This window comes from Jaculus jaculus, chromosome 5 (genome assembly GCF_020740685.1).
Source record: "Jaculus jaculus isolate mJacJac1 chromosome 5, mJacJac1.mat.Y.cur, whole genome shotgun sequence".
Lineage (NCBI taxonomy): Eukaryota > Metazoa > Chordata > Mammalia > Rodentia > Dipodidae > Jaculus > Jaculus jaculus.
The window spans coordinates 88,946,460-88,974,333 of record NC_059106.1 but is presented as its reverse complement, the minus strand read 5'-3'; the positions used below and the strand labels follow the sequence as shown (position 1 = coordinate 88,974,333).

General features: G+C 36.0%; 1 protein-coding gene across 1 annotated transcript in view; it reads left to right on the top strand.

Moving 5' to 3' along the window:
- Faf1 (Fas associated factor 1) overlaps window positions 1-27,874 on the top strand; it is a 419,279-nt gene that overhangs the window by 174,624 nt on the left and 216,781 nt on the right. Inside the window, exon 8 of the mRNA XM_004663235.3 lies at window positions 25,553-25,639. Within this exon, the coding sequence (XP_004663292.2) occupies window positions 25,553-25,639 (87 nt within the window). The remainder of the gene's footprint in view (window positions 1-25,552; window positions 25,640-27,874) is intronic.

Genomic DNA, 27,874 nt, shown 5'->3' with positions numbered 1-27,874 from the left:
TTTTTTTAGATGTTTATATGCCATCTGTATTTCCTCTTTTGAGAACTCTCAATTTAGTTCCATAGCCCCCTTTTTAATTGGGTTGTTTGATTTCTTATTATTTAATTTTTTGAGTTCTTTCTATATCCTAAATATTAATCCTCTATCAGATGTATAGCTGGCAAAAATTTTTCCCATTCTGTAGGTTGCCTCTTTGCTTTATTCACATTGTCCTTTGCCGTACCAAATCTTTGTAATTTCATGAGGTCTCAGTGGTTAATCTGTGGTTTTATTGCCTGAGCAATTGGGGTTATTTTCATAAAATCTTGCCAAGACTGATAAGTTGAAGGGTTTTCCCTACTTTTTCCTGTAGCAGTTTCAGAGTTTCATATCTGATGTTAGGTCTTTAATCCATTTGGACTTAATTCTTGTGCACGGAGAAAGAGGAGTATCTATTTCCATCCTTCTACAGATACATACCCAGTTTTTCTTTTTGTTGTCTTTTGTCCAATGAGTATTTTTGGCATTTTTATTGAATATCAGGTGTTATAGCTACCCAGACTTAGATCTGGGTCCTATATTCTGTTCCATTGATCTACATGTCTGCTTTTGTGTCAGTACCAAGCTGTTTTTATTACTGCGGCTCTGTAGTATAGGTTAAAATCAGGTGTGATCATACCACCAGCTTTATTTTTTTTTTTGTTGCTCAATATTGTTTTAGATATTCAAGATTTTCTTTTTTTTTTTTTTTTTTTTTTCCTGAGATGGGGACTCTCTCTAGCTCAGGCTGACCTGGAATTCACTCTGTAGTCTTAGGGTGCCCTTGAACTCAATGACAATCCTCCTACCTCTGCCTCCCAAGTGCTGGTATTAAAGACGTGCGCCACCATGCCTGGCTGATCTTCGAGAATTTTGTGTTTAAGCTTTTTCACATTGATAAGGTTTCTCAACTGTGTGTGTTCTCTCATGCACATTGAAATCTGACTTGAAGATCTAGGTTGTCCCACATTCATACACCTTCTCACTTGTGTTTGATCCTTGATGCCAAGTGTGATGTAATTTTTGGTAAATAGCTTTCTGGCATTGCTTAAAATCATCAATCTTTCTCCAGTACACTCTCTGTTCATTTTTTAATTCTGGAAGCCTCTGAATTGAGCCTCCTGCTACGCTGCATGGTGCAAATCCATGCTCCAACTTGAAGATCAAATCTGGTTTAGTCATACAGTTCCAGGAGTTTAATTTACCCAAGAACATAAGGCTGTTGTAGCTCTTCAGCATCACATCTCTGTAGAGGTTTCACTAAACAACATCCAGGTGCTGCCACTGTTGCTCCAGAGCGTGCTCACTTGAACACAGATCTGCCATGGCAGCCTACTCTGCCATCCCGCAGGATAGTCTCAGGAAACTTTTGTTACCTCTGTACTGCTCACCCAGTCTGCCTTTCAGTTTACAGTTTGCTGTGAGCTTTCCCTGGCCTCTGACAAGCCACTGCCGCCTCCTTCACCCCACCGACTTCCTGGAGAGAGGCTGAAGAGAAAGAACTTTGTGCTCCAGCCCTTTTAAAGTTTGCAACTGCCCTCCATAATACTCAAGTTCTTGAACATTGACTGCAAGTTCCTATTTCAGTTGGTCTTACATGGTCTGATTTACATCTTTATGTCTTAACTTCTCCTCCCCCTCCCCCCCTCCTCCTCCTCCTTCATTGTTTTACTTTTTCAATCAAACACCACGCAGTTTTTACATTTAACTCCTTTACTTAGGTGTATAAGTTCTTGTCTGTCTGGTTATTTTGGATTTTTCTTTCTACCTTGAATATCCCCTATGAATAACTCCTCATTCTTCAGGTGTCAGGTTTATAATACCTTAGATAAAATTTCTCTGTCACCATCTACCCTTATTTCTAACTAGGTTTTCATTTCTTTTTTACTTTTGTCATTAAACCTAGCATGTTTTTTTCCCTCCTAGGGAAAGGGCCATAAGTTGTAATTATATATTTATTCACCTGTCTTTCCCTCTAGACTCTAGTCTTTATACTAACAAAACCATATCTGTCTTATTTCTTGGCATGACCCTATGGCCTTGTTCAGTGGCTGCACCAAAATTCCTGTGACTGTAAGAATATCTATAGTAAAATTCACTATTTCTCTCTTATACTGATATAGCACTCTGTGCTATATCTGCTAATTATTATGAGAAGGTGTTCAGGTTTCCTGTACATCATCAATTTTTTTCATCTGAGATGAGTATATAACTTTGAATTATTTTTTTTTCCAAAAACTTATATCTTCCATGATTATGAAAAATATCCCATGATAAGCCGGGCGTGGTGGCGCATGCCTTTAATCCCAGCACTCGGGAGGCAGAGGTTAGGAGGATTGCCGTGAGTTCGAGGCCACCCTCAGACTCCATAGTGAATTCCAGGTCAGCCTGGGCTACAGTGAGACCTTACCTCAGAAAATCAAAAAAAAAATAAATATCCCATGATAATACCCTTCCTCCCCCCACTTTCCTCTTTGAAACTCCATTCTCCATCATATCCCCTCCCCATCTTAATCAGTCTCTTTTATTTTGATGCCATGATCTTTTCCTCCTATTATGATGGTCTTGTGTAGGTAGTGTCAGGCACTGTGAGGTCATGGATATCCAGGCCATCTTGTGTCTCGGGGAGCACCTTGTAAGGAGTCCTACCCTTCCTTTGGCTCTTAACATTCTTTCCACCACCTCTTCTGCAATAGACCCTGGGCATTGGAAGGTGTGATAGAGATATTGCAGTACTGAGCACTCTTGTCACTTTTTCCAGCACCATGATGCGTTCTGATTCATCCCAAGGTCGCTGCCATCTGAAAAGAGAAGATTCTCTACCCAAAGTGAGAGTAGCATTAATATAAGAGCATGAACATTTAGAAAAGTACTTAACCTGGCAGTTTGATAAGCATAGCATATGCATTTAGCCATACAGCACTAGATGTTACACCCTTAGGGCTCATGCGTACCCCTGTTTTAAGTTTTCAGTATCAGGGATGTATTCCCTCCCATGGAGTGGGCCTCCAGTCCAATTAGATGGCAGCTGGTTTCCACCATGACAGATGTGCCAATATTGCACCCGTTGGCTCATTTGGCCTGGATGGCCAAATATAAGCCTTGCAGTGTCCACTGATGAGTATTTTCACTGCTGATTTCTCTTTTTCTTCTATTGAACTGCATGTAGAATGGCTTCTTCCAGCTTTCTGTCAGCTGGTCTACATGGAGGAGGTTATCAGCTCTGTTCCAGCAGGATAAGAATAATTGGATTGGCGTAATTAAGGCTCCTAACACTGTGCCCAGGACATAAAGCACTCATATTGGTTTTTCTCCCTTCTTTTTTTTTTTCCTTCTCTTGCTTTATTCACTGAGTGTACAAAATCTTTTACCTTGTGTTCAAGTCCTAATATTCTGTACTCACAGTCCATGTTCCTGGTAAAAATTCCTACCGAGCTTTTTACTGAGTTATTGAAGTTTATTTCTTCAGTATCATTTCAGTTTTATTTTCCTTTTGCATATTAATTGCTTCATTGAATTATATTTTCATACCTTGCATTAACTTATTTTACTCAGGTATTTTTATCCCCTCTGAATTCTTTGTGTTCTTTTTCGTTTCTTTGAATGTATTTATCATTATTCTTTTGTGTTCTTTGTTATTAGAATTTCATGTAAGTCTCACAGGGACCAGTTTTGGATTTGTAAATTTTGGAGGAGATATGTTTTCTTGTTTTTCTCATGTTGTATTTTTGCATTGGTTCTATATTTTGGAAGGGTGGTAAATCTTTCTGTTCATGTGTTTTCAATGTTCCTGAGACTAGATTGTAGTGAGGTTGAGGTGCAATTTTCCTTTGTTAGACTGGTGTACTGGTCACCAGGGTCTGTCCCTCATTCCTCCTCTGTGAAGAATATACTGTTTTTAATGCTACTATTATCTCATGGTAGACCCACTATGAAAATAGAGTAATAGTCATCTACAAAACAGCCACCTCTTAAGCACTAATCATTTTAGGGAGTTAAAGGGACATTGATAGTATTGTATGTACTAATAAATTCCTTATTATATATATGACGATAGCGGAAAGGGAAAGAAAACGGAGAAAAATCCAGTAGAACCAGTGGTTGGTATTGTATGATACATAGAGGAGAAGATTTTAAATAGATTTTAAATAGACAATTAAAGGGTAATGGTGGGTGGATGATGAGGTAAATTGTCCTAATGGTAGACTGAAAAGAGAATAATCCTAATTCTCAAAGGCTAAGGTCCAGAAACCCTCCAAACTAAGCCAGACTATGTTGTTTGGGAGAGGAAAAAGTAAAGAAAGAATTTAAAAACAAAAACAATAAAGGGCAAGAGCAGAAGTGGCCAAGCTGGGACTTTTCTTTGAGATTTAAATTGCTTTTAACAATTCCTTGGTTATGTTAAAATTATTTGTTAATATATCGTTCACTTTTTGTTGTAGTTTAAGGAGGAATATGAGTATTTTTTCCTTGTTTGTACTGGCTGTCTATGTCTAGTACAGAATTTGAAAGCAAGTTAATGTCAACTCTGTTGCCTCCTTTCCTTTTTTCTTTCCTTTATCCTTCTTTTTTTCTTTTCCCTTTGTTTAGTTTTTCTAGGTAGGGCTTCATTGTAGCCCAGGTTAACCTGGAATTCTCTTTGTAGTCTCAGGGTGGCCTCGAACTCATGCAATCCTCCTATCTCTGGCTCCTAAGTGCTGGGATTAAAGGCATGCACCACCACACCTGGCTATTACTTTTATATATATATGTTTTGGTTTGTTTGGGGTTTTTGTTTGTTTGCTTTAGAAGCAAAGTTGAAAGATTTTAATGTAGATTTTAGCAGTTAAAAAGGATAGGAGGAAGAAAGGAAGGTGTAGATTTGGGAAGAACATGTGTATGCATCCAAAAAGGGTTGATAGAAGCTTTTCAAGAGAAAGCGTCTTACTTCACCATCACTTAATACTTGATTTGGTCCATCCATACTCTATAATATCACCCTTCATATCTGAATGTTGTTACAAGCTGAAAGCAAACAACCTGATTTTTCACATCTTTGTTTACTTGAAACTTCAACTACTTGGGACTGCTTTGCTTTCTTTACACATGGCGCTAATGCTTCTTGAAACTTTGCTCCTGGTTTCTTTGGTTCATCTTCTAAGTTCATATATAAACAGTTCTTAAGACCCACGTTCAGTTTCTCTGCCTCTTTATTGTGTTCCACTTTGATTTCTTGGTTTGAGCTTCTCAAAACATTTCATTGATTGTTATTTTTTTGGAATTCATTCACATGTCTGTGCATGTCCCTTTGTATTCATTCATTTGTCTATTGGATTCTTTTAGTTGATTTTCTTGCATTTCAGTCAGCCATTTTTCATGTCCTCTTCAAAGTTTGTTGTATATGTTCATCATAGTTGTATTTTGAAATTCTGTTTTTGGAATTTCTTTAAGAAGTTTGTATTTGCCATGTCAACTTTTGACTATGCATTCTTGGTGGTGATATCTCGCCTTGATTTCTTGTGTTGTTTTACACTAAGGCTTGCCCATTTGGAGATAATTCCTTTGCCTTGCTGAGAGTGTAGCAGCAAAGACTAAATTTGAGGACACAGGGTAGGCTGGGGCCAGGACTGCTCCAGTAACTTACAGTTGTATGGATTGCAAACTTACTGGGTCTGGGTATGGACTCATGTAAGTGGTTTGGTCAAGTCAGTTAGGGGCTTGTGTGGAGGGTGCTTGTCCTTCTGTCTCCAGGCCAGTTAGGTCACAGCTGAAGTAGGGCACCTATTGGCCTCTTTCTGTGGGTCTTTGTCTGGTGGCATTAGCCTCCTTTCTCTGAGATATGCATCCTGCCTGTGTATCTGGATTGGTCTAAGTGGGGAGCCTGTGATATGCTCACTGGGGATCTATCCAGAGCAGTCTGGTCTTATAAGTACATGTGGGTTGGAAATGGGGTTAGCTATGGTGTGCTTACTTGGGACCTGTACTCTGTGTCCCAATTCTCCTTGCTTCTGGGGAACTTGGCTGGGTGGTCTACTTGGTGTCTTGGTTGGGACAGAGTATTGGTATCTGTACTGAGTGGCCTAGAGATCCTTCTAATAGAGCATGCATGGATGTTTTATGTGCATGCACATCCAAGTTTAGTGCAGAGGGGAACAGGATCTGTGCCATGCAGCCTAATCTTCTTTGCCCATGGTAGATATGGACAGTTGTTCTACATCAGTCTTTGTTTGGTGCAGGGGATAGCTTAAGCTGAGCTCACATGGGACCTTGGCAACTTCTGAGTGGGTTGGACCTATACTTGTGGACTTGTGAGCAGTCTTGCACTTTGCATGTGGTTCCCTGGGTGGTGACCTACTTACCTCTGGATCCTGGGTTTGTATGCTTTTGGCCAAGGGAGCCAGAGCCGCCTGGTGCTTAGTTTGCAATTCTTTCTTGTGTTTGGTTTTTAAAGTACTGTTTTAGCTGTTACACATAGAATGGATTATGGAAGGCAAAAATAAAAGTACAGAATCCATTGAGGTAGTATTGCAATAGTCTACCTGGGAGATAATAAGTTGTTTTGTTTTTGTCACAGATGATAAGAAGTGGATGAATAACTTCTGTGGCTGGAACCAAAAAATGATTCTTTGGGGCTGGAGAAATGGCTTAGCGGTTAAGCGCTTGCCTGTGAAGCCTAAGGACCCCGGTTTGAGGCTTGGTTCCCCAGGACCCACGTTAGCCAGATACACAAGAGAGTGCATGCATCTGGAATTCGTTTGCAGTGGTTGGAGGCCCTGGCGCGCCCATTCTCTCTCTCTCTCTCTCTCTCTCTCTCTCTGCCTTTGTCTGTTGCTCTCAAATAAATAAAAATAAACCAAAAAAAATTTTAAAAAATGATTCTTTGGTTTCTGACTTGAGTAACAGTGATGGTAATGCTATTTATTGGAATGCATGTAGACTTGGTCTGAAGATAGCTTAGTTTTTGGCTGTATTATTGATTCTTTATTAAATATATGACTAAACAAGGAGGCCCATCACTTGCAGAAAATTTTGCATGTTATTAACATCATCTGTATATTAGAAAATATACCATCTATTCAAGTGGCTTGCTAGGGTATGTTTATAGAAAACATGTTAGATTGGGTAGTTGAATAAATAAGGCAATGAATGATTGAAGCTGGTATTCAAATCCTTATATCTACATCTTTTATTTAATTGGAGCTGGGGTCATCAGTACTTTAGTGAAATGTGTAGATTGAATGGAAATACCATTTTCTAGTCAATGAACTTACTGTTTAATATGTATATAATGACACTTATGAACTTACCCTTCTATGTGCTTGATGTTATTTGACTTAAGAGTTACTAAAAACGGATTGTGGCTTCCGTAGGGTAAACTTGTGTGGTTACCAAATCCTTACATACTTTCTAATGCTATTTTAGACATTCATGATGTAGTATTTAGATTTTGGATTGTGGGATAGGTTGGAAACTATGGTAAGGGAGCATGGAAGGAGGTTGTATCACCAACACTGTCTAGAGTATTTAAAGGGCTTTGTATCAAGTGTTAATCTTGAATGAACAATCACTATATCACAGTCTTAAAGTATCCCAAATATACAGATTAATGCTTTTTTGGAGATCACATATTTGGCCAGGTGTTCTTAACAGTTTGTACCATTCTAAACTTTGTAATACAAACTAAAATGAAGACAATATCCTATATATTCAGAGTGATGCCAAGGGTGAAGGATACATTCAATGGATAGAGTGTTTGTCCAGAATGATCCCCAAAAGCATAACAGGGCTGGAGAGTTGGCTTAGTGGTAAAGGCATTTGCCTGCAAAGCCAAAAGACCTTGTTTCAATTCCCCAGGACCTATGTAAGGCAGATACACAAGGTGGCTTATGCATCTGGAGTTTGTTTCCAGTGACTGGCTGGAGGCCCTGGCAGGCCCATTTACTTCCTCTCTCTCTCTCTCTCTCTCTCTCTCTCTCTCTCTCTCTCTTTCTCTCCCATCTCAAATAAATAAAGAAAAATAAATATTTTTAAAAAGCATAACAATAAAATTTCCATTAGAGTTATATGTATTTTTAATTATTCCTAAAATACATGAATAATATTTTCATTTTAGTGACTCAGGAACTCAGAAATCTAAATAAGAGAATATCTCTTTGTAAAATTGTATAAATTTTTTAGAATAAACACACTTTTGTTTGGAGTAATGGATGGCAGTGTGAGGTTGTAGGAAAACCATAGACTTTTGGGGTCAGAAAGAAGAGAGTTCAAGTCAGCTCTGCCATATAATACAACAGATTTTATGCTCATAGTATTGATGTGACCTGCCGTATATAACGTGCCAAGATTGATGTCCACTACTCAATAAATGGAAGCTGCAGGTATTAAAGTAGCTTCTTCTCTGTTCAGTCTTAGTGCTTTACTCACATCTTTAGCATTATAAACGTCACATTTTATCTTAAATATTTGCTTCTGGGAGTAACTCTTAGATGGCTATGAGTTCCTATAAGACAAGTATGTCAAGTTTTTATCTAGCTTTGTTTCCTTTCTAGTATTCAACTATTAACTGTGAGACTGTTTTGCCACCACTTTTAGACCTAGATTGTTTTAAATTTGAACTGTTGCCAAAAATTAAAAGCTGGGCTGGAGAGATGGCTTAGTAGCTAAGGCATTTGCCTGTTAAACCAAAGGACCCAGGTTCTATTTCCCAGGACCAGTGTAACACCAGAATCACAAGGTGGCACGTGCATCTGGAGTTCCTTTGCAGTGGCTAAAGGCTCTGGTGCGCCCATTCCTTCTCATTTTCATTCTCTCTCTCTGTCTGTCTCTTTGTTTCTCTCGCTCTCCTTTCTATCTCCCAAATAAATCTAATAAAATGAAAAAAAGATCAAATCTTTTTAAAAAGTTAAAAGCTAAGTAATTTCACGTTTAAAACAAGAACAATTAAAACAAAACTGGATTCCTGGTTTCTCTTCAATAATCAGAAAGTTCTTGTGATGCCAAATGTCCACATTTTCCAAAGCAGCAGTCAGCTGGTTTAGACTAGCTTTTACCTCCTTGGATAAGACATGCTTTTCAATTTGCCATAGTCCGTTACCTCAAGAGCAAAAGTTATTTGGTTGCCACATTTCATTCATATAAGTTACATTTCTGACAGTTCTATACATTTGCATCTGAGGCTGGTCCTCTAGTGACTGAGGAAGTTTGGAACTTAGGTAGTACACAGTTAATGTTGACTAGGTAAAAGAACCATATGCATAGATAAAGAAAGCAAGTTTTTAAGGTTTTTTCCTTTAAATGTACACGGTTATAGAGGTTTAGCGTTGTGTAGTAGCATCTATTCCCATCATTTTTTTTCTTATATAATACATAGCATGAAAAATGTGTGGCAATATTGAAGTGTCAAAGAATGATGCTCTGAATAATGGGCTTTCATTGAATGTGATTGCCAGGCTGCCACAATTTTCAAGGATGGGTATCTTTGAATTTATTCAGTACTAGCATAATGCAATGAAACATGACAAAAATATGATCAAATGGACTTTACATTTATTTTGGAATGCATGACAATATCTATTCACTTGAACAAAAACGTACAAACAACACCCAACTGTGTTTGAAGACAGGATATCTTTGATCAGAATCTCTGAAATATCCCTTTGAGTTAGCTATCACTATAGTAAACTATTAATTTGTGCCTGACAGTAGTTTGGGATTTATTATTATTTAGTCTAAGCGAACTAATACATGCCCGAACTCTATAAAAGAAAAGTTAGGCAACCGAGTGAGCAGTGTGACTTTGGCAGTGAGTGTGTTTGGGGGTGCAAAATGAACATGGGAGGACAGGAGAGATGACTTCCAAATAGTAGAAAGCTTTGTATCTTTTGTTTTCAAAGTGGTGTTCTGGCATAGTAAGATATAAAGTACTTCAGAGTCTCCTTTTCCTGTTTCAGCTACTTGTAGTTTGGGCCCTCAGTTTATTTTGTAAAGAAAGAGTAAAAGCCATTTTGAAACTGATGGAATTATCAGTTCATACATATATGTGTATATGAAGCATCAACAGAACTGTTGCAATTCATGTTTCTCTGTCTGGAAAGTACATTTTTCATGTTTCAACCTAACCAAGAAGAACTGGAAGAAATCTCTTGTATTTGTAGCACATATAAAATCTCAAATTTTCTTATAGACTCACTATTTTCTTTTTGTTTCCTTCCTTTTTTTCATCCCTACCAACCTACACATGCTACAAGTAAATATAAGCTCCCTGAAAGCAAAGAGTTTCTTAGTCACTTTTACAAAATAATGCTTTGCTTATTTTAGAGAGTACACATATGTTGACTGGATGGACAACTGAATGAGTTCCCATGAATTATTAATATTGAAGCAAACATACTTGTTAAAGCTAGAACATGTTTTTTAGTTTATAAATTTAGTGGAAATTTTTCTCACTTTTTTAGTAGTACCATTATGTATCTGCCTGTAAACAAAGTCATTTTCATTTATGTGGCTTTTAATTTTTAGGCTTAGTAAAAAGATGATCTGGTTTTGTAAGAAGACAGAAGTTTTATTTTAAGAAATGGTTTTTTTTTGTTTATTTTTATTTATTTATTTGAGAGCAACAGAGAGAAAAAGAGGCAGAGAGAGAGAAAGAGAATGGACGCGCCAGTGCTTATAGCCACTGTAAATGAACTTCAAATGCATACGCTGCCGCTCCCCCCCCCCCTTCGTGCAACTGGCTAACGTGGGTCCTTGGGGATTCGAGCCTCAAACCAGGGTCCTTAGGCTTTACAAGCAAGCACTTAACCGCTGAGCCATCTCTCTAGCCCAGGAGACAGAGGTTTTAATATTAATTCCTAGGTATCACCTGTAGTCTTGTCATTATTTTTTCCATGTGCATTATCTTATGTTTATTTTACTTATGTTCAACAGTGTTTTACCGCATATTTATGTTATCAGATCCTGTTGACATATTTTCTGTCTACTTCAGGTTTGTGGCAGACAGCTTCAAGTTCACTGAGATGAACTTTCAGACAAGACACAGATATGGAGGAAGGGGATTTACTGAAGCTTACAGATCCAGGGGAAGTTCCATAATGGCAGAAGAAGCTGGCCTGCATTCACAGGCCCAAGCAGAGAGAGAAGTACAAGCCTAAAGGTCAAAAGCCACAGCACACTTCAGGAACTCCAGCTAGGCACACTTTGCACATCTTTAGATTGATATTAGAAACCCACCACCACACCTTAAGATCACCCAGTGGCATTGCCTCCAGCCAGGTAGCCAGCAGATGCAAACTACAAACAATGAAGAACTGAATATACTGGGGGCCATCTGTTCTATTCAAACCACCACAAAGTTCCTTACAGAGTATAAGAAATTTAATCCTAAAACATCTACCTAGTACTTCCATTGTACATACTTAAATAATAGATGCTCAGTGGGTACTTAGTGAATCAGTAGGGAATGAACTTGAAACTGGTAATGACTACAGTATTCCTTGCACCCTTCCATATCTTCTTCTAAGCATAATATATTCATGCCTTAAGAATCTTGTGTCTTCTCACTTCCAGATATGAATTAATTTTAAAGCATTATTCTATAAAATTAAAAAAAAAAACTGGCAGGACCACACCTAACATCTATTATAGGACTTTCAGGTAATCAATTTGTGAATGAAGAAATTGATGAATAATTAGGCTCCAGGTTAAATAATGTGGCAGCTGTGTAAGTCAAGCTTGAGAATATTTTACCATCTTGAACATTAATAATCCCAGTATGGCCCATGATTAACCTGGCTTTTTTTGCATTTTTTATCTCTCTCCAATTTTAGACTGCAAATGGATATTATTATTAATAGTTTTCAGCTACTTTAATATAACATTATTAAAACAATAAAAATACAATTATGAAAAATAATTTAGTTAAAAGATTTATATCTTTAAGTTTCAAGGAAATACGAATGAGGTGAAATAAATCAGAGTTTAATGTGTGGCATGTTTTTTTTTTGTTGTTGTTGTTGTTGGTTTTTTTGTTTTGATTTTCAAGGTAGGGTCTCACTGTAGCCCAGGCTGACCTGGAATTCACTATTTAGTCTCAAGGTGGCCTCAAACTCATGGCGATCCTCCTACCTCTGCCTCCCAAGTGCTGATTAAAGGCATGCGCCACCATGCCTGGCTGTGTGGCATGTTATGTTACTCCATGTAATCTACTTTCTTAAGTAATCTGAAAATGTAATGCAATAGAAAAACTACTAGTCATCATGAAGTTTAACTTAATTAAAATTTTCTTTTATCTGCCATTCAGGTGAACGTATTTTTATTTTTATTTATTTATTTTACAGCAACAGACAAATAGGCAGAGAGAGAGAGAGAGAGAGAGAGAGAGAGAGAGAGAGAGAGAGAATGGGTACACCATGGCCTCCAGCCACTGCAGACGAATTCCAGACACATGTGCCACCTTGTGTATCTGGCTTAATGGGTCCTAGGGAATAGAGCCTTGAACCAAGTTTCTTAGGCTTCACAAGCAAGCACTTTACTGCTAAGCCATCTCTCCAGCCCAGGTGCACTTTTAAATGCTCAGTAGCCACATGTTGTGGGTCACCACGCTGTGGATGGCACAGTAAAGAGGATTTCTGTCATCATCAAAAGTTGGTTTATTAAATATTTAATTTCTATTATTTATTTATTTGAAAGAGAGAGAGTGGGAGAGAGAAAGAGGCAGTTAGAGAGAGAATGGGCACAGTAGGGCCTCCTGCCACTGCAAATGAACTCCAAATGCATGTGCCACCTTGTGCATCTGTCTTACATGGGTCCTGGGGAGTTGAACCTGGGTCCTTTGGCTTTGCAGGCAAGTGCTTGTTTGAAGGCTGGAAAGATTGCTTAGTGGTTAAGGCATGAAGCCTAAGGACCCAGGTTCAGTTCCCCAGAACCCATGTAAGCCAGCTGCACATGGTGGCACATGCATCTTGAGTTCATTTGCAGTGGCTCTATAGAGGCCCTGTCATGCCCTTTACCTACTTATCTACGTACCTATCATCCATCCATCCATCCATCCATCCATCCATCCGTCCATCCGTCATCTAATCTATCTAATCTATCTTTAATAAAAAAATAAAATTTTAAGTTGTTTTAGCTTCAGTATATCACCATAAATCCAACTCTTTGCCCTGCATGTTGTCACATTGCCTTTAGAGTTTTTTATTTTTAATATATAGATGAAAATGGAGTTTATTATGTCTTTAAAATACTAACTATACTCTTTGAAATCTTACTAACCTAAATGTTTATTTTACTAACTGTATATTTTAATCAGAATTTTTTTCCTTTTGCTTTTCCTCATATTAAGGTAGTCAGCACCTGATGATCTCATTTAAATCTCTCAGTGATGCGAAGAATATAGTCAAAGTAAATTTTCTAGGTCCTTCTATTAAGACAGTACATGACATTATCTCCACCCTCTTCTCCCATACATTGAAAAATACAAAGTTGTGATTTTTCTTCCTTTATCTTATTAGGTAAATTATATGGTCTTTTTTTTTTTTTTTTATACAAGCACCTCCATAGTTAGAGATGTAAAACAGCAATTTCTTCATTCTATAGCATGACATAGTTCAGAGCTGAGATTAGAGAAACCCCGTAGAGTTGTTAATACTTGAGGGCATCCCCAACTAGAAAAGTATGTGAATTTAGGCATGGGAGGAAGGAAGGATCTGCTTTAAATTTAGTGTAGGGTCACTGAATCTTAATGATAGATTAAACAAGGGAGGTAGAATAATGAATAGGGGTATGTTGTGTGTAGCACTAATACCAGAAGTCCATGGTTTGTGGCGGTTTTTTAATGTCCTTTCCCATATGGTTTTGAATAGAGCAGGTTATGGCAGGGATGAGCTAAGGAATAGCTTTGTTAATGAATAAAAAGGAGTAATTTTTTTAACAGGAGACTTCAGCCAGTTTATTTAGAATGTGTGCTTATTTAATGAATCATGTGATTATTTTTTTTTCTCATCTCACTAGTAATACTAAGGTATTCTTCGTATTTTCTTTCTCAATAAGCTATATCTACATTTCAGAGTCTTCCTTTCCAGTGTAATTCTTGGGTTAAGAATTTAACTGCCTTAATGGGGGAAAAAAAGCCCATTGTATGAGTCTTCTAACATTTTTAGTATCAGTCCTTATGTTTTGTTGTGCATTAGACTTGTTAATTCAGTTGTCATTTGGAGCCAGTTTCCAACTGTATCTCTTTCACCCAAAGTTAACTAAAGTTGACTATATATTTGATGTTGGTGCTTAGCCTCTTAGAACTTTCCTCCTGGCTGAGCAGCTTCTTAAGATGGTCTTTCAAAGTAATGCAGAAGTTTGATCTTGGAAAAGTTAGTGTTTAAAAGCCTGACCAAACACACCTTTAAGTATTTCTTAGGGCTACTCTTTGGGGAAATGTATGTTACATTCATTTCCTGAAGAAGAGACTAAGCAGCTTGTTTCGGGACCCTTAGTGAGGCAGAGGGAAGGGAATGCAGCTCTCCTGACTCCAGAGCCCCAAATACAAACACTGGTCTAGTTGTTCCCAAACTTTCTTCTTGATGTGGGTGACTTGAATGGCTTATTTTCACTTGATGAACCACACCCCCAGGCCACTTTAGTATTCATGTCAGACCCCAACACTAAGTCCCTTTGTTGTCTTTGTTATTTGCATTTTTTGTTAACAAGAAAAGATAAAATTATGAGAGACCTGATTATAGACTGCAGTTCCATTGCTGATGGTTCCCACCACTTTTTTCACATCTCAGAGAAAGGAAAGGGGTGGGCAGGCAGTAGAATGCAGCAAAGCAAACAAGCTTGCGGCTGAGCTCCAGCGTGATGCTTCCAGAGTGGGGAAGTAGATACAGTCTTTATCAAAATAGAAAGATGGTGATTTGCCAAACATATTGTCAGCATGTAAAATTTTTTGAAATGTGCTATGCAACTGTCCTTTTTTAGAGGATAGGAAAGGAATGGATTAAGAATGCTTTAAAGTCTACTTTGTTATCCTAGCAGGTATTAGCTAAGTAAATCACATTTAATCAAATACCTTAATTTGCCTGTGGGCAAATTGTGCTTAAGTATGTTTTTAACACATCTGAAATAAAAAGAAATAGAATTTTTAAAACAGATTTCTATAGTAGAGGCATTGTTTTATATCTTTCTTAGAGATACAGTTTTGTTTTAGGATGCACAGAAGCAAAAAAAAAAAAATTTTGTTTCTAATAAGGATTTCATTTGTCCATTTTAGAAGGATAGAGAACAAGTTGGCAAGAGTGCCCAAATGTTGAGAGAGTGAAAATTGTAATGACAAGGTAGGTCAGAAATGATGTACTGTACAGGGTCCAAGTATAAGTAGCAACCACACCATAGTGTTTAATTTCAGCCCCAATCCTTTCAGAGACTCAAAAGGACTGGGCAAAAGTTAATAAGAAAGACCGTTTTTTAACTTCCACATAATAAACCTTGCTTATTTTTTGTTAATAGTTTTTCTTTTGCTTTTGCTTATGTTTTTGAATTTTTTGTTGTATTGCCATTTCTTTCCAAGTTGCTTGTAACACTGGAAGGTGACATCTTACTGTGAATGCTGCATTCATTTGTAACAAGTTGCTATTTGCTCTGTAGTTGTCCTTCCCATACAGCACTTAAAAATACAAAGTTGACAGCTTGTAGCTGCATTTCATTGCCTGTTGCAGTACAACAGCTGTGAAAAGGCTCACTTGCACTCATGACAGAGTGCCCATAGTTGGTCTCTCTCACTTGTCACCACTTAATGACCACTGTTAAGAGTAAGTGTAAATAGTCTCATAGAAAATTGTTAAATGTAGCTGCATGTGGTGGTGCACACCTGTAATCCTAGCACATAAGAGGCTGAGGCAAGAGGATTTGGCAGATTGAGATTAGCCTAGGTTGCATAGCATAACCTTGTCTCAAAAAATAAAAATAAACACCGCTCTCCTAAAAAATAGAAAGGAAATAATAGCTCTGTTACAATGTAAAACTGCTAGATGGAAGCAAGTTTTAAAGATATTATAATTTGTAGAAGAAATTCAAGTTAAGGAATTTGTCACCTTTTTATAGAGAGAGAGAGACAGAGAGGGAGGGAGGGAGAGAATTGGTATGTCAGGGCCTCAGCCACTATTACCGCACACCAGACACTTTTGTCACCTAGTGGTCATGTGCAACCTTGCGCTTGCCTCATCTTTGTTTGTTTGGCTTACATGGGATCTGGAGAGTTGAACATGGGTCCTTAGGCTTTGTAGGCAAGCACCTTAACTGCCAAGCCATCACTCCAGCCTGAAATTTGTCATAATTATTAAAGAATTTAGACTTAAGCATGTCATAGAAATACTAATCTCACCATTTACTAAGTCAAGGAACCTTGATCAAATTAATGTATGTGAGCCTTTATTTCTGTATTTATAAAATGAGGACAATAATACATGTTAAAGGTAAAAAATGTGGTAATATTAGCATAAAATCTAGTAACTTACATACAGTTCAATTGCCTTTCTATTTCTCTTCACTTAACTCAGCATCATTTAGATAATCGTGACATAGCTGAAATAAAGACTGAGGCTCTAAGTAAAGTATGTGTCTTTATTTTAAATGAAATAACATTTAACAAATTTTCTTACTAAAGAAGTGATAGAAAAAAGATAGGTTATACAAAAATTTAAAATGTATCATAATTTTATGATAGAGTAAATTTTAACTTGAGTATAAATATAGTTTGCATATATGTGAATATATGTGTATATAACTAAAGCAGAAATGTACATTATTTTGTAACCTACTTTTTTCTTTCTTTGTGTTAGAGAATAAACTCAGGGCTTTAGGTATGCTATTCAAATACTTTATTACTGAGCTATGTCTTCAGTCCCTAGTTTTTAACATTGTGTGATAAATTTTAAAGTTATTAAATAATCTTCCATGTTAAGAATTAGAGATTTTTCTGTAACAAGTCAGATAATTAATATACTTGAGTTTTTCAAAGGATAGTCTCTGTTGCATCTACTCAACTCTGCTAACTTGGTAATGCAGAAGTGGTCATATGTAAACAAATGGAAATGGTAAAGTTCTTGTTTAACTGTGAGTAGAAACAGATGGCAGACTTACTTTGGCTTCTTGGATATACTTTGCAGATCCTGGCTTAATGTAATAACTTTAATGGTTGCATGATGCTTCTTTTATTTAATGATATTACTGTTGGATATTAGATGGTACCAATATTTTGTTGTCCTTTAAAGAGAGACTGCAGCGAATATTTTTGTAGCCAAGTATTTGGTTACATATATGCTGTGATCCTTAAGATTAACTGGTGCACTACTTCTGGCATGAAATTCACACTTCAAAATACATTTGTATTTATTGCTTGGTTTATGTGACCAAACTTTTCTCTTTTGTCTTTTTATTTCTTTATTTATTTTGTCCTCAGTTGTTATTGGAAATCTAACCCAGGACTTCGCCCATACTAAGTGTATGCTGTACCAGTGATCCCCATACAGGAACAGCAGGAACAGCAGTGGTAGTGAATAAATTGAACTTCGCAAAACGAATGTTGATTATAGTAAAGCTCATAAGAATGGTATTGTAGTTATTTGTAGGTTTTATTTTGGACTTATTAATTGGTATTTTCCCTCCTAGAGTTACAAAGCCATTAGTTTACTTGATTGAAAAGCTGCTTGTTGTTTTGAGGCAGGGTCTCATTCTAGCCCATGGTGATCTAGAACTGATTGAGATTCTTCTACCTTAGACTCCCCAGTATTGGGATTAACGACCACCATGCCCAGCAAGTAGAATAATTTTAAGAGCACCTATTGAGTACTGTTTTATTCTTTGAGGACAGTTTTTTTTTTAAAGGCAACTTTTCTTCTGTAGTATTTATTGTTTTTAAATTTTTTGTTTATTTTTATTTATTTGAAAGCGATGGACAGAAAGAGAGAAAGAGGCAGATAGAGAGGGAGAATTGGCAAGCCAGGACCTCTGGCCACTGCAAATGAACTCCAGATGTGTGCGCCCCCTTGTGCATCTGGCTAACGTGGGTCCTGGGGAGTTGAGCCTTGAACTGGGATCCTTAGGCTTCACAGGCAAGCGCTTAACCGCTAAGCCATCTCTCCAGCCCAGTAGTATTTATTAAACCATTAAGTAATTGGGAAATTTTTTATTCCTATACTGTTTCCATATAGTTTGTAGAGGGAATGTTGCTTTCACGAACAAGATCTTGACCAACCTTGATTAATCTTTTATTAGTTTTGGTCAACATTAACTTTTTTCTTTTGGGTATACTTTTAATTATCCTTTGAGGAGCAAAAATAAAAAAAAATAAAAAATTAATGAATGAAGGATGAATCGATGGATGAACAAATAAGTCCATAAATAAGTAAAGCTATTTTTAGTCTTTAGTATGGTTGGAATACGTTCTCTAGTGCTTTGGGAAATTTCTTTAATTCGGTTAATATCCACAAGTATCTTCCAATTTTATTTAGTGTGATCAATGATTGTTTATTGTCAATTTGTAATTTCACTTCAACTTCTGAATATATTTTTTACCAAGAAAGCAATCACACTCAAGCTTGAAGCAGAAAAATTGATTAATACAAGTTTTCAACTAGGAGACCCTTGGGCTACACTAAACATGCTATGACAATTGAAGTTTGAAAGAGCATACCGCACAACTTATTTCCATAACTTTTATCCAAGAAAATTACGTCTAAAATTTCTGTAATAAGTTAGTGATTATATTTATTATCAAATGTGATAGGCAGGCTGGAGAGATGGCTTAGTGGTTAAGCACTTGCCTGTGAAGCCTAAGGACTCTGGTTCAAGGCTAAATTCCCCAGGACCCATGTTAGCCAGATGCACAAGGGGGCACAGACATCTGGAGTTCATTTGCAGTGGCTGGAGGCCCTGGCGCGCTCATTCCCCCCCACCCCCTCTCTGTCTGTCACTCTCAAATAAATAAGTAAAAATAAACCCCCAAACAATTTTTTTTTAAAAAGCGATAGGCTAATGTAGCCACAGTTGGAAAGATTTTAGAAACATTCAACCAAGGAGGCATGGATATCTGAGAGCCTCCATTTTTGAAAAGCAGTGTTTTATAATCTAAAACCTGATAGTAATCACTTGGATGGCTGTTAAAAACACAGCTCGCTGGGTTTCCAGTGTGTCCAGCATGCTAGCTATGTAGGAGGGCCCAGAATTGTGTATGTCTAGTAGGTTATAGCTGATATTAAATATTGTTTATCCAGCCATGTCACTTTGAGAATGATGTAGAAAAATATTTAACCCTTTATTTATATTTTCATTATCTGTAACATCATGATTTTTCCAAAACCTAAATTTTAAGAAATATTTATTTTTATTTACTTATTTATGAGAGAGAAGCAGAGAATGGGCTCACAAGGGCCATTGGAAACAAACTCCAGACACATGCACCACCATGCACATCTGGTTTATGTGAGTACTGCGGAATTGAACCTGGGTCTTTAGGCTTCACAGACAAGCACCTTAACTGCTAAGACATCTCTACAGTCCCCCAAACCTAAAAATTTTAAATTTATCCGTTTTCCAATTTGTGGGAAACGTGCTACTTTGTTTATCTCTTAAGCATTTTCTTAGCACTTTCAGATTTGTCTTCTAGAAGCTAAGGTTATAGCTCAATCAGTAGAGTGCTTCACTAGCATTCATGAAATACTGGGTTCAATCCCAAGCATAACATAAACCAGGCACAGAGGAGCAAGCTAGTAATCTCAGCACTAAATAGATGGGAGCAGGAGGCTGTTCAGGGTCATCTTTGTCTCCTAATAGGTAATATGAGGCTAGCATGTGACACATAAAACTGTGCCTCAAAAAAAAAAAAATTAGGTTTCACATTTGATTCATTATTATTGTCTCCTCAGTAATCTTAAATTATTAGCTGTTCAGTTTGTAGGTAAGATGTAAAGCAAGTTTATGAAGTATGGCACAAATCAGTACTAAGATATAGTTGGTGGAATGAAGAATTTTATTAGAAATGCATGATATTCTAAAAGTGCAGACTACAATCAGTTCCAAGCCTGACTGAGAGCAGCTTCAGCTTTGTAGTTTTCCTAAAACAACATCTTCATTGTTTTCTAGAAACATGGTGTTTGAGAAAAAGAAATGTCTTGAGTTACTGTTTTTATGAAAATTGCTGGATCTCTTAAATGGTTAATGAGAAGAAGTAATAGTTAAACACTTGGAGCATTGATTTCTGATTTGAATTCTCTAACACAGGCCCTGAGGGAAGGTTTTTTTAAAAAAAGGCTTGCTAATTAACATTTGATTACTGATGCCACCTTCTCATTCCCCTTGCACCATCCGGTTTCAAGTGTTTTTTTTGTACAAGAAGGATTTTTAGAAGGGTTTAACTTGCATCTTAGTAAAACAAATCCATGTGCAATTGGAGTGCATGTATAATGTTAAAAAGAAAAGAAAGGGCATTAAATATGAATTATGGGTTCAGAGCCCATTCTGAACCAGAGATGATTGATTTTTTAACTATGCAAACCTTTGAGAATACCAGTTATTTGGATTTAAATATATCCTATAAATACTTGTTTATTGCAGTAATTACTTAGCAGACTCTTATCTAAAGTATTATTTGATAGTGTGGAGTACTTTGAGCTGTCAACTTGATATACTTAAAATTTGGAAAAGCTCAGATTCTATGACCAGAAGTCTTTTTTTTTTTTTTTTTGTAAAACTAATGTTCTCTAATATCTTAACTCAAAAATGTAGAAACCAGAGAATAATTAATAGCTATTAAGAACCCATGACAATTGAACAATTTATTTTTCTTTACTTTTTGCTATATTGAAATGTTTGGTGTGTGAAGGCATAGGTAAGAGTTCAAAAAAAATTAACAGTGAAATAAATTAATAAAATTTTACAACTCTCATACTTAGCTAGGAATATTCTGGCCAAACCACAGCCTCCCTGACAACATTGTTTGAGGGAATAGTTACTCGGGAAACCATCGTGAAAGGCATTACTTTTAAATGAGATTTCATAGGGGGGAAAATATTAATTAGCTTTTGCAAGAAGTATAATAAAAGTAAGACTTTTCTTCATCCCAGGAAAAAGACTCATCTTAAAAATGGCTTTTCATCTCTATTTCTCACCTGAAATTATTTGCATTTTTTCTCTTTGATGATTGTCTATACTTATTGACTCTACTGCTATTCTTCCATTTTCTTGCCTTAATGGTTATAAACTGTCCCTCATTATGTCCTTGTCTTGCATATATTTAGCTCTTCTTTTTCTGTACCTAGGATTAAGTCCAATATCCTCATGAGATTGTAGGATTTTATAGCTTTGAAAAGCAGAAGTGATTATGTTTTATTCTCTTCTGAGGTTGAGCAAACTAAATCTCAGAATGACTCCATAATTTGCCCATAGTAGTAGCTGTGGAATTAGAGTCCGAAATGTAGTTCTCTACTTTAAAAAAGAAATGCCAAAGCACATATGTGAAAGACATTTAAAATTCTGTGAATTTTTTTATAGATAATTTTATCAACATTTAGCTTACAAGGAATGATAAAGCTAACAGTATTATCTACTGAGACAGTATTCAAGTTAAATAGCTAACAGTTACTTGAATCCAATCTCATTTGTGCTTAACATCTAGTTTTTTAAATTTTTTTGTTCATTTTTTATTTATCCGAGAGTGACAGACACAGAGAGAAAGGCAGAGAGAAAGAGGCCGAGAGAGACAGAGAGGGAGGGAGAGAGGGAAGAATGGGCTCACCAGGGCCTCCAGCCACTGCAAACGAACTCCAATGGCATACACCCCCTTGTGCATCTGACTAACATGAGTCCTGGGGAATCGAGCCTTAAACTGGGGTCCTTAGGCTTCCCAGGCAGGCACTTAACCACTAAGCGATTTCTCGAGCCCTAAAATCTAGTTTTTAACAGAGTATCATCTAAGAAATTTTCTCTGAGAAAAACTGATGAAATTTAACTAAAAAGTCAAGTTGCTTGACATTTTAAGTGAATTAAAAGAAATCTTGGGGAAGGATGAGTTTTTTATGAATATAATTTTATATTTAGCAAGTCATAATAAAATGATCATTTCTCTAGTTTTGTGTTCAGCATTGAAATTTCCACAAATAATGAAAACTATAAATTTTTATGTAGAAATCATTGTTTAGCTTTTTACATTAATTACAGTATATAAGTGAATATTAATGAAAAGCAAATAATATGAAGAAACCAAAAATACCATATTCTGTACCTTATCAAGTTAATCACATTTAGTGTTTTTTCTTCAATGATAATTTTTTAAAAAATTTTTATTAACATTTTCCATGATTATAAAATATATCCCATGGTAATTCCCTCCCTCCCCACCCCCACAATTTCCCATTTGAAATTCCATTCTCCATCATATTACCTCCCCATTACAATCATTGTAATTACATATATACAATATCAACCTATTAAGTCTCCTCCTCCCTTCCTTTCTCTTCCCTTTTCTTATCTAAAGCAGTGGGCAAAAAAAAAAAAAAAAAAAAAAAAATCTCAAAATATCTGGAAAGCGAATTGCCAGTCTAGTACTTTTAATCTAATATCATTTTTATGTTCAGCTGGTGATCAAGGCATTTATTAATTCCTTCCAAAGTAATTGAAATATTTGGGTAGTTTAGCAGCCTAAAATCTCATCTATTTATAGATTAACACAAAGCAAATATTAGGAGATTATGAAGGTTCATTATAATCTTGAATCAATGATGATCAATAAAAAGTGTTAAGTAAAAGAAAAGGCCCTAGGAAATGTTACCCAGTGAAATGCTATTTGTCCTTAACTGGATTGAACACAATCTCTAAAGCTGAAACTCCATCAGCAGTGGCACAATGATGGCAGCTGTGCATGCCAACTATAGCACATCAGCCTGTGTGCGTTCTTCCATTTTTTCCAGTGCTCCCAGATCTCTGTTAATTTTCTCCTCCTCTCTACAGTTCTCTGTCCCCTGTCCATCTGTCTGTGTTCCCCCTCACCACTATTTCTGCCTAACCTTTCCCTCCATTGCCTTTTCCTTCTATAGTCTCTTTTTCCTCATCCTCCCACTGTCTTTCCCCCTTTTCTTTCCTCTTTTCATTGTTCCTCTTTCTTTGAAAGAACTGTTTCTCATCTAACTCATGGTGATTTTATCCACAGATGCATTTTATCATTTAGATTCCTATGGTACTGCATTCTAAAATTATTTATTTTGCATTTGCTTTATGTAGCATCCTTTGCCATTTTCCTTCTTTGCAAGATTGTGTTTTAAAATTCTAATTAAATATACTCTTCAATATAGATAACTTGTATCTCTGTCATTCATATTGACACTCATTTAGTGTGATTTGTTATTACTGTGCTTTTCCTATATAATGGTAAAATTGTCTATTTCATCAATACACATACTTATTTTTGAAATAACTTAAATTGTTGTTTAGTGATAAAAGATTCATCTGGTTTAATCTCTGAATTTAGCCTTTGCATTAGAACAATGAAACCTTTGCCTAATATGCTTTATGTGGTACTCTCTCAGCCAAGTTTTGTCTGCATTAAGTAGTTTATTCTATGACAAGTTGCTTAACAGATGTCATTCTTGAGAGAACAATGAAGCAAATACTTGTGCAATGGCTAACATTACTCTAACTTTGATCACTTTTGTTCGGCACATCAGTCTGGCGTTGTGCTTTATACCAACATAACACTATAGCCAGAACATGCTTTTCAGGCTCAGAATAGCAAAGGAATGTTATTCAGTTCAGTGCAGTTATAGATGGGTTAATGAAAGAAGAAAGTACTGTTCATTTCATAATAACAGATTGTTGTATTTTGGAATTAAGGTAAAATTTAAAGAATCTCACTCCAGTTATTTACGTGTCCATAGTGTTTATGTACTTCCCAATACTGGGTTAACCTTGTCACCTTCCCAGCACATGCGAATTTTTCCTTTTATTCATAAAGAGAGCTGGAATATTGAAGCAAGTTCCCAAGAATACTAACAGTTAAATATGATCGAATAGTATCAACTAGTGAGAGTAGGTAAAGGTTAATCCAGTTGCATTGGGTTAGATTGTTGGATTGAAGAGGACTGATGAAATTATTCAAACTTGCTGTGATTACTAGAAACAATATTTTATGGTTAAACTGGCCATGCCTAAGAAGTTCTGAAGAAAAACTGCTTGTTTGAATTGAGTGGTGATCATCCTGTGTTCCATGTTCCTCTGATCTTTTTATTAAGTCCTTTTCTTCACAGGTGGATGTTGGAGATAAAAGTAGGTTGAGTTCCATGTTTTGTTTTGTTTTATTTTGTTTTTTTTCCTTTTCTTGGTATATAGTAGATTCACTGGTAGGGTAACTTAGATGTGTTTATGTATAATAAACAGTAATATAGCAGAAAAGCTGTAACTGAAGATCATGATACTTTTGGCTTCTGCATTTTTAAAACATGAATCAATGCTGCTTGTTGAAGAATAAGTTTTAAACATAGAACATGTCTGCAATGTCTCAATATGAGCCCCACAGGTTAGAGTAAGGTAATAATGCTATAACTACACTGGCAAGTTAGTTAAAGTAGATGATCTCTCCACTGTTATAAATTGCTAATTTATTTTCATTATAAATGTATAATATGGAATTTCTGTATTCTACTCAAGCAGAAGAAAGATATAATGGTATTTTTTAGTGTGTGAGGGGTGGAATTATTAAATTACACAAGCTGGCTTCTAACATGTAGTCCTCCCACCTCGGCCCTGGAGTGGTTGGGGTTACAGTCATATGTCACCAACATCCAGCAAGATATGTTACTCCTTAGTTACTAGATAACCTCAGTTTAACTTAAACATTTTATTGGTCACTTTGCTTTTACCATTTAAAAGTGAAAGTACAATGTTGCTGTTTGTCAAAGTAGTTTATTGTTTAAATCTTTAATAGCATTTACTGAATTTTCCTTTCATGGGGTCTTAAATATTATATTAATGTAAAACTCTTCAAGTAGTCTTTAATTGAGGATGATTTAAAAACATTGCCTGTACTACTTTATTGTTTTTATACCTTTCAAACTAAAAAAAAATAAGAAAGCTTCAATCCTTTATTCCACTTTAACCAAAGCCCTAATTTCTTTACATGAAAATTTGTATTATATTTTGTTTGAATCATTATAGAGACTTAAAATTGAATTACTTAGTATTTATGGTAGTTGTCTGTCCTAAGTGAACTATGTACATGTTTCTTAAAAGTAATGAAACTTGAAGTCAGCCAGTAGTAAATGACTAATCATGATGGATGTGTGTTTCTTGAGCTGTTATTTCATTATGCCTTCTTTCAAACTCTGCTTTTAAATTAAATCTTTAAAGCTCTACTTTACTTCTACCATTTTTTTCTTACTTCCGTTATTTCCAAATTGTTGGTTTGAATCTGAGAGGAAAAATGAAAGTGTTGTGTTACATAAATTAACCAAAGTGACCATGATAAAGTCATTTGTAAAAGAAACTCTGTTTTAATTGCGTTACTGCTTTCCTTTTATAGGTAAAAAGAAATGTGTATGACCTTACAAGTATACCTGTTCGACATCAATCATGGGAGGGCTGGCCAACTTCTGCCACAGATGACTCAGTAAGTCAGTTATTTTTTGTCTTATATCCTGTTTTTGATTTTGCCATTTGAAGTTTCTTTGGCTTTGATAAACATTTAAAAATTTTAAAATGTTTATCAAATAATGTGAAAATAGGAGAAATTATAATTATTTGAGTACACTTGCAGAGCAAATGTTGCAATCCAACCACAAAAGCATCCTCTTGGTAATGTTACAACATCAGTACCAGGCATTTGATGTTCTACTTTTAAAAAGTTTTTCCTGGAGAGAATATATTTGGTTATCACTAATTAAATGTTCAAAACAACAAAAATATGTTGTCTTAATTACACGTATTTCAGAGCCAGGCTAATAATTATAAATATATATTCTCCATAGTAGGTTTTTACTTTGAAAATAATAAATTTTACAATTAATATTAATAGCTTTTATTCTTTTTTAAAAATTTTTTATTCACATTTTCCATGATTATAAAATATATCCCATGGTAATTCCCTCCCTCCCCACCCCCACACTTTCCCATTTGAAATTCCATTCTCCATCATATTACCTCCCCATTACAATCATTGTAATTACATATATACAATATCAACCTATTAAGTATTCTTAAATAGATTGATAAGCTTTATTGCTATTAAAAAAACAAAGAAATTATGTAGTCTGTACTTTTAAAAAAAAGTTTTATTTATTTATTTGGGAGAGAGTGAGAGGATGGGCACACCAGGGTCTCTAGCCACTACACACAAACTCCAGACACATGCACCCTCTTGTGCATCTGGCTTACTTGGGTCCTTAGGAATCAAACCGGGGTCCTAGGGCTTCGCAGGCAAACGCCTTAACCACTAAGCAATATCCCCAGCCCTAGTCTGTACTTTTTACATGTGATAGTTACTCATGATTATTCTCTTACTATAAATTTATAAACTTTTCATATCTCTACCCTTTTTCTAGCAATTACTTTTTCAAGAGAATAAATTTTATCATCTAAGGAAACTAGCTGAGATAGCATTGTAGCCATCTTTCCCAATACATACTTAATTGTTCTAAATTTAAAGTTATTTGAAAATGTAAAAATGAAAATGTTCTGTGCATTCCATTTACTCTCAACTGTAAAATGGGATAAGAACAAGTTGCTGGGGAGATGACTCGGTGGGGAAAGTGCTTGCCATGAAAGCATAGAACCCTAGTTTGCCCCCCCCCCCCACCTATGTAAATTGCCAGGTGTGGAGGTGTACAAGTATGATCCTGGTTCTGGGTGGCAGGAATCCTTAGGACTCACTGGGCTAACTAGTCTACCTGAATCCATGAATGTTAGGTTCAGAGAATGGCCCTATCTCAAAGAAGAAGGGAGAGTGATGGATGGATGTAAACCTCCAACATTGCCCACAGACCTCCACATGTATGTACACATCCACACACCTGCAAACACGTACATACACATACAAAAAATGTTGAGACTTATCAACTTTTTTTTTATAATAAATAATTACGGCTTTTCACATTTTACTACTAAATTTTTTGTTTCTGTTTGGTTACTTACTATTCCTCCTCTTCCCACATTGTCTCCCACATTGTCACCATACACATCAAAATAAAGATTTCTTTGTGGAATATGGAAAAAAAAATTCTAAGACAGTTGTTGATGTCTATGCTGCTTGGGTGGGATTGTAATCCATACCCCTGTACCTTTGGAAAGTGCTTTGTGGATTTCAAAAATGTGAAAACCAGAAAATAACAAAACTCACTTTTGAAAATGAATACCTCCAGAAAAAAAAATGTTTAGGTAAAGGCATTTAATTTGGAACAACCAATTTATGCATTAATAGTCTAGAATGTCATTGGAATCTTTGGCTGATTTGTATTTTTTTTTTTTTTTTTCCTTTGCTAGAAGAAACAAGATTGTAGGTGTTGCTTTTTTGGAGAATTTGGTGGTTTGGCTTGTTTTGTTTGATTGCTGCCTTCTCCACCGCCCCACCCCCACCCCATTGGAGTCTAAGAGACATGAAAATGGTAGAAATGTTCTCAGCATTGTTAAAAAAAAAATCCCAGCACTCAGGAGGCAGAGGTAGGAGGATCACTGTGAATTTGAAGCCAGTCTGAAACTAGTGAGTTCCAGGGCAAAAGTGAAAATCTACCTGGAAAAACAAAAAAGAAACAAACAAAACCACAAAAAACCTGCTTTAGAACTAAATAACAGGGTCCAGGGAGAGTAACCCAGTTGGAATAGTGCTTGCCTTACAAGCATGAGGGCCTGA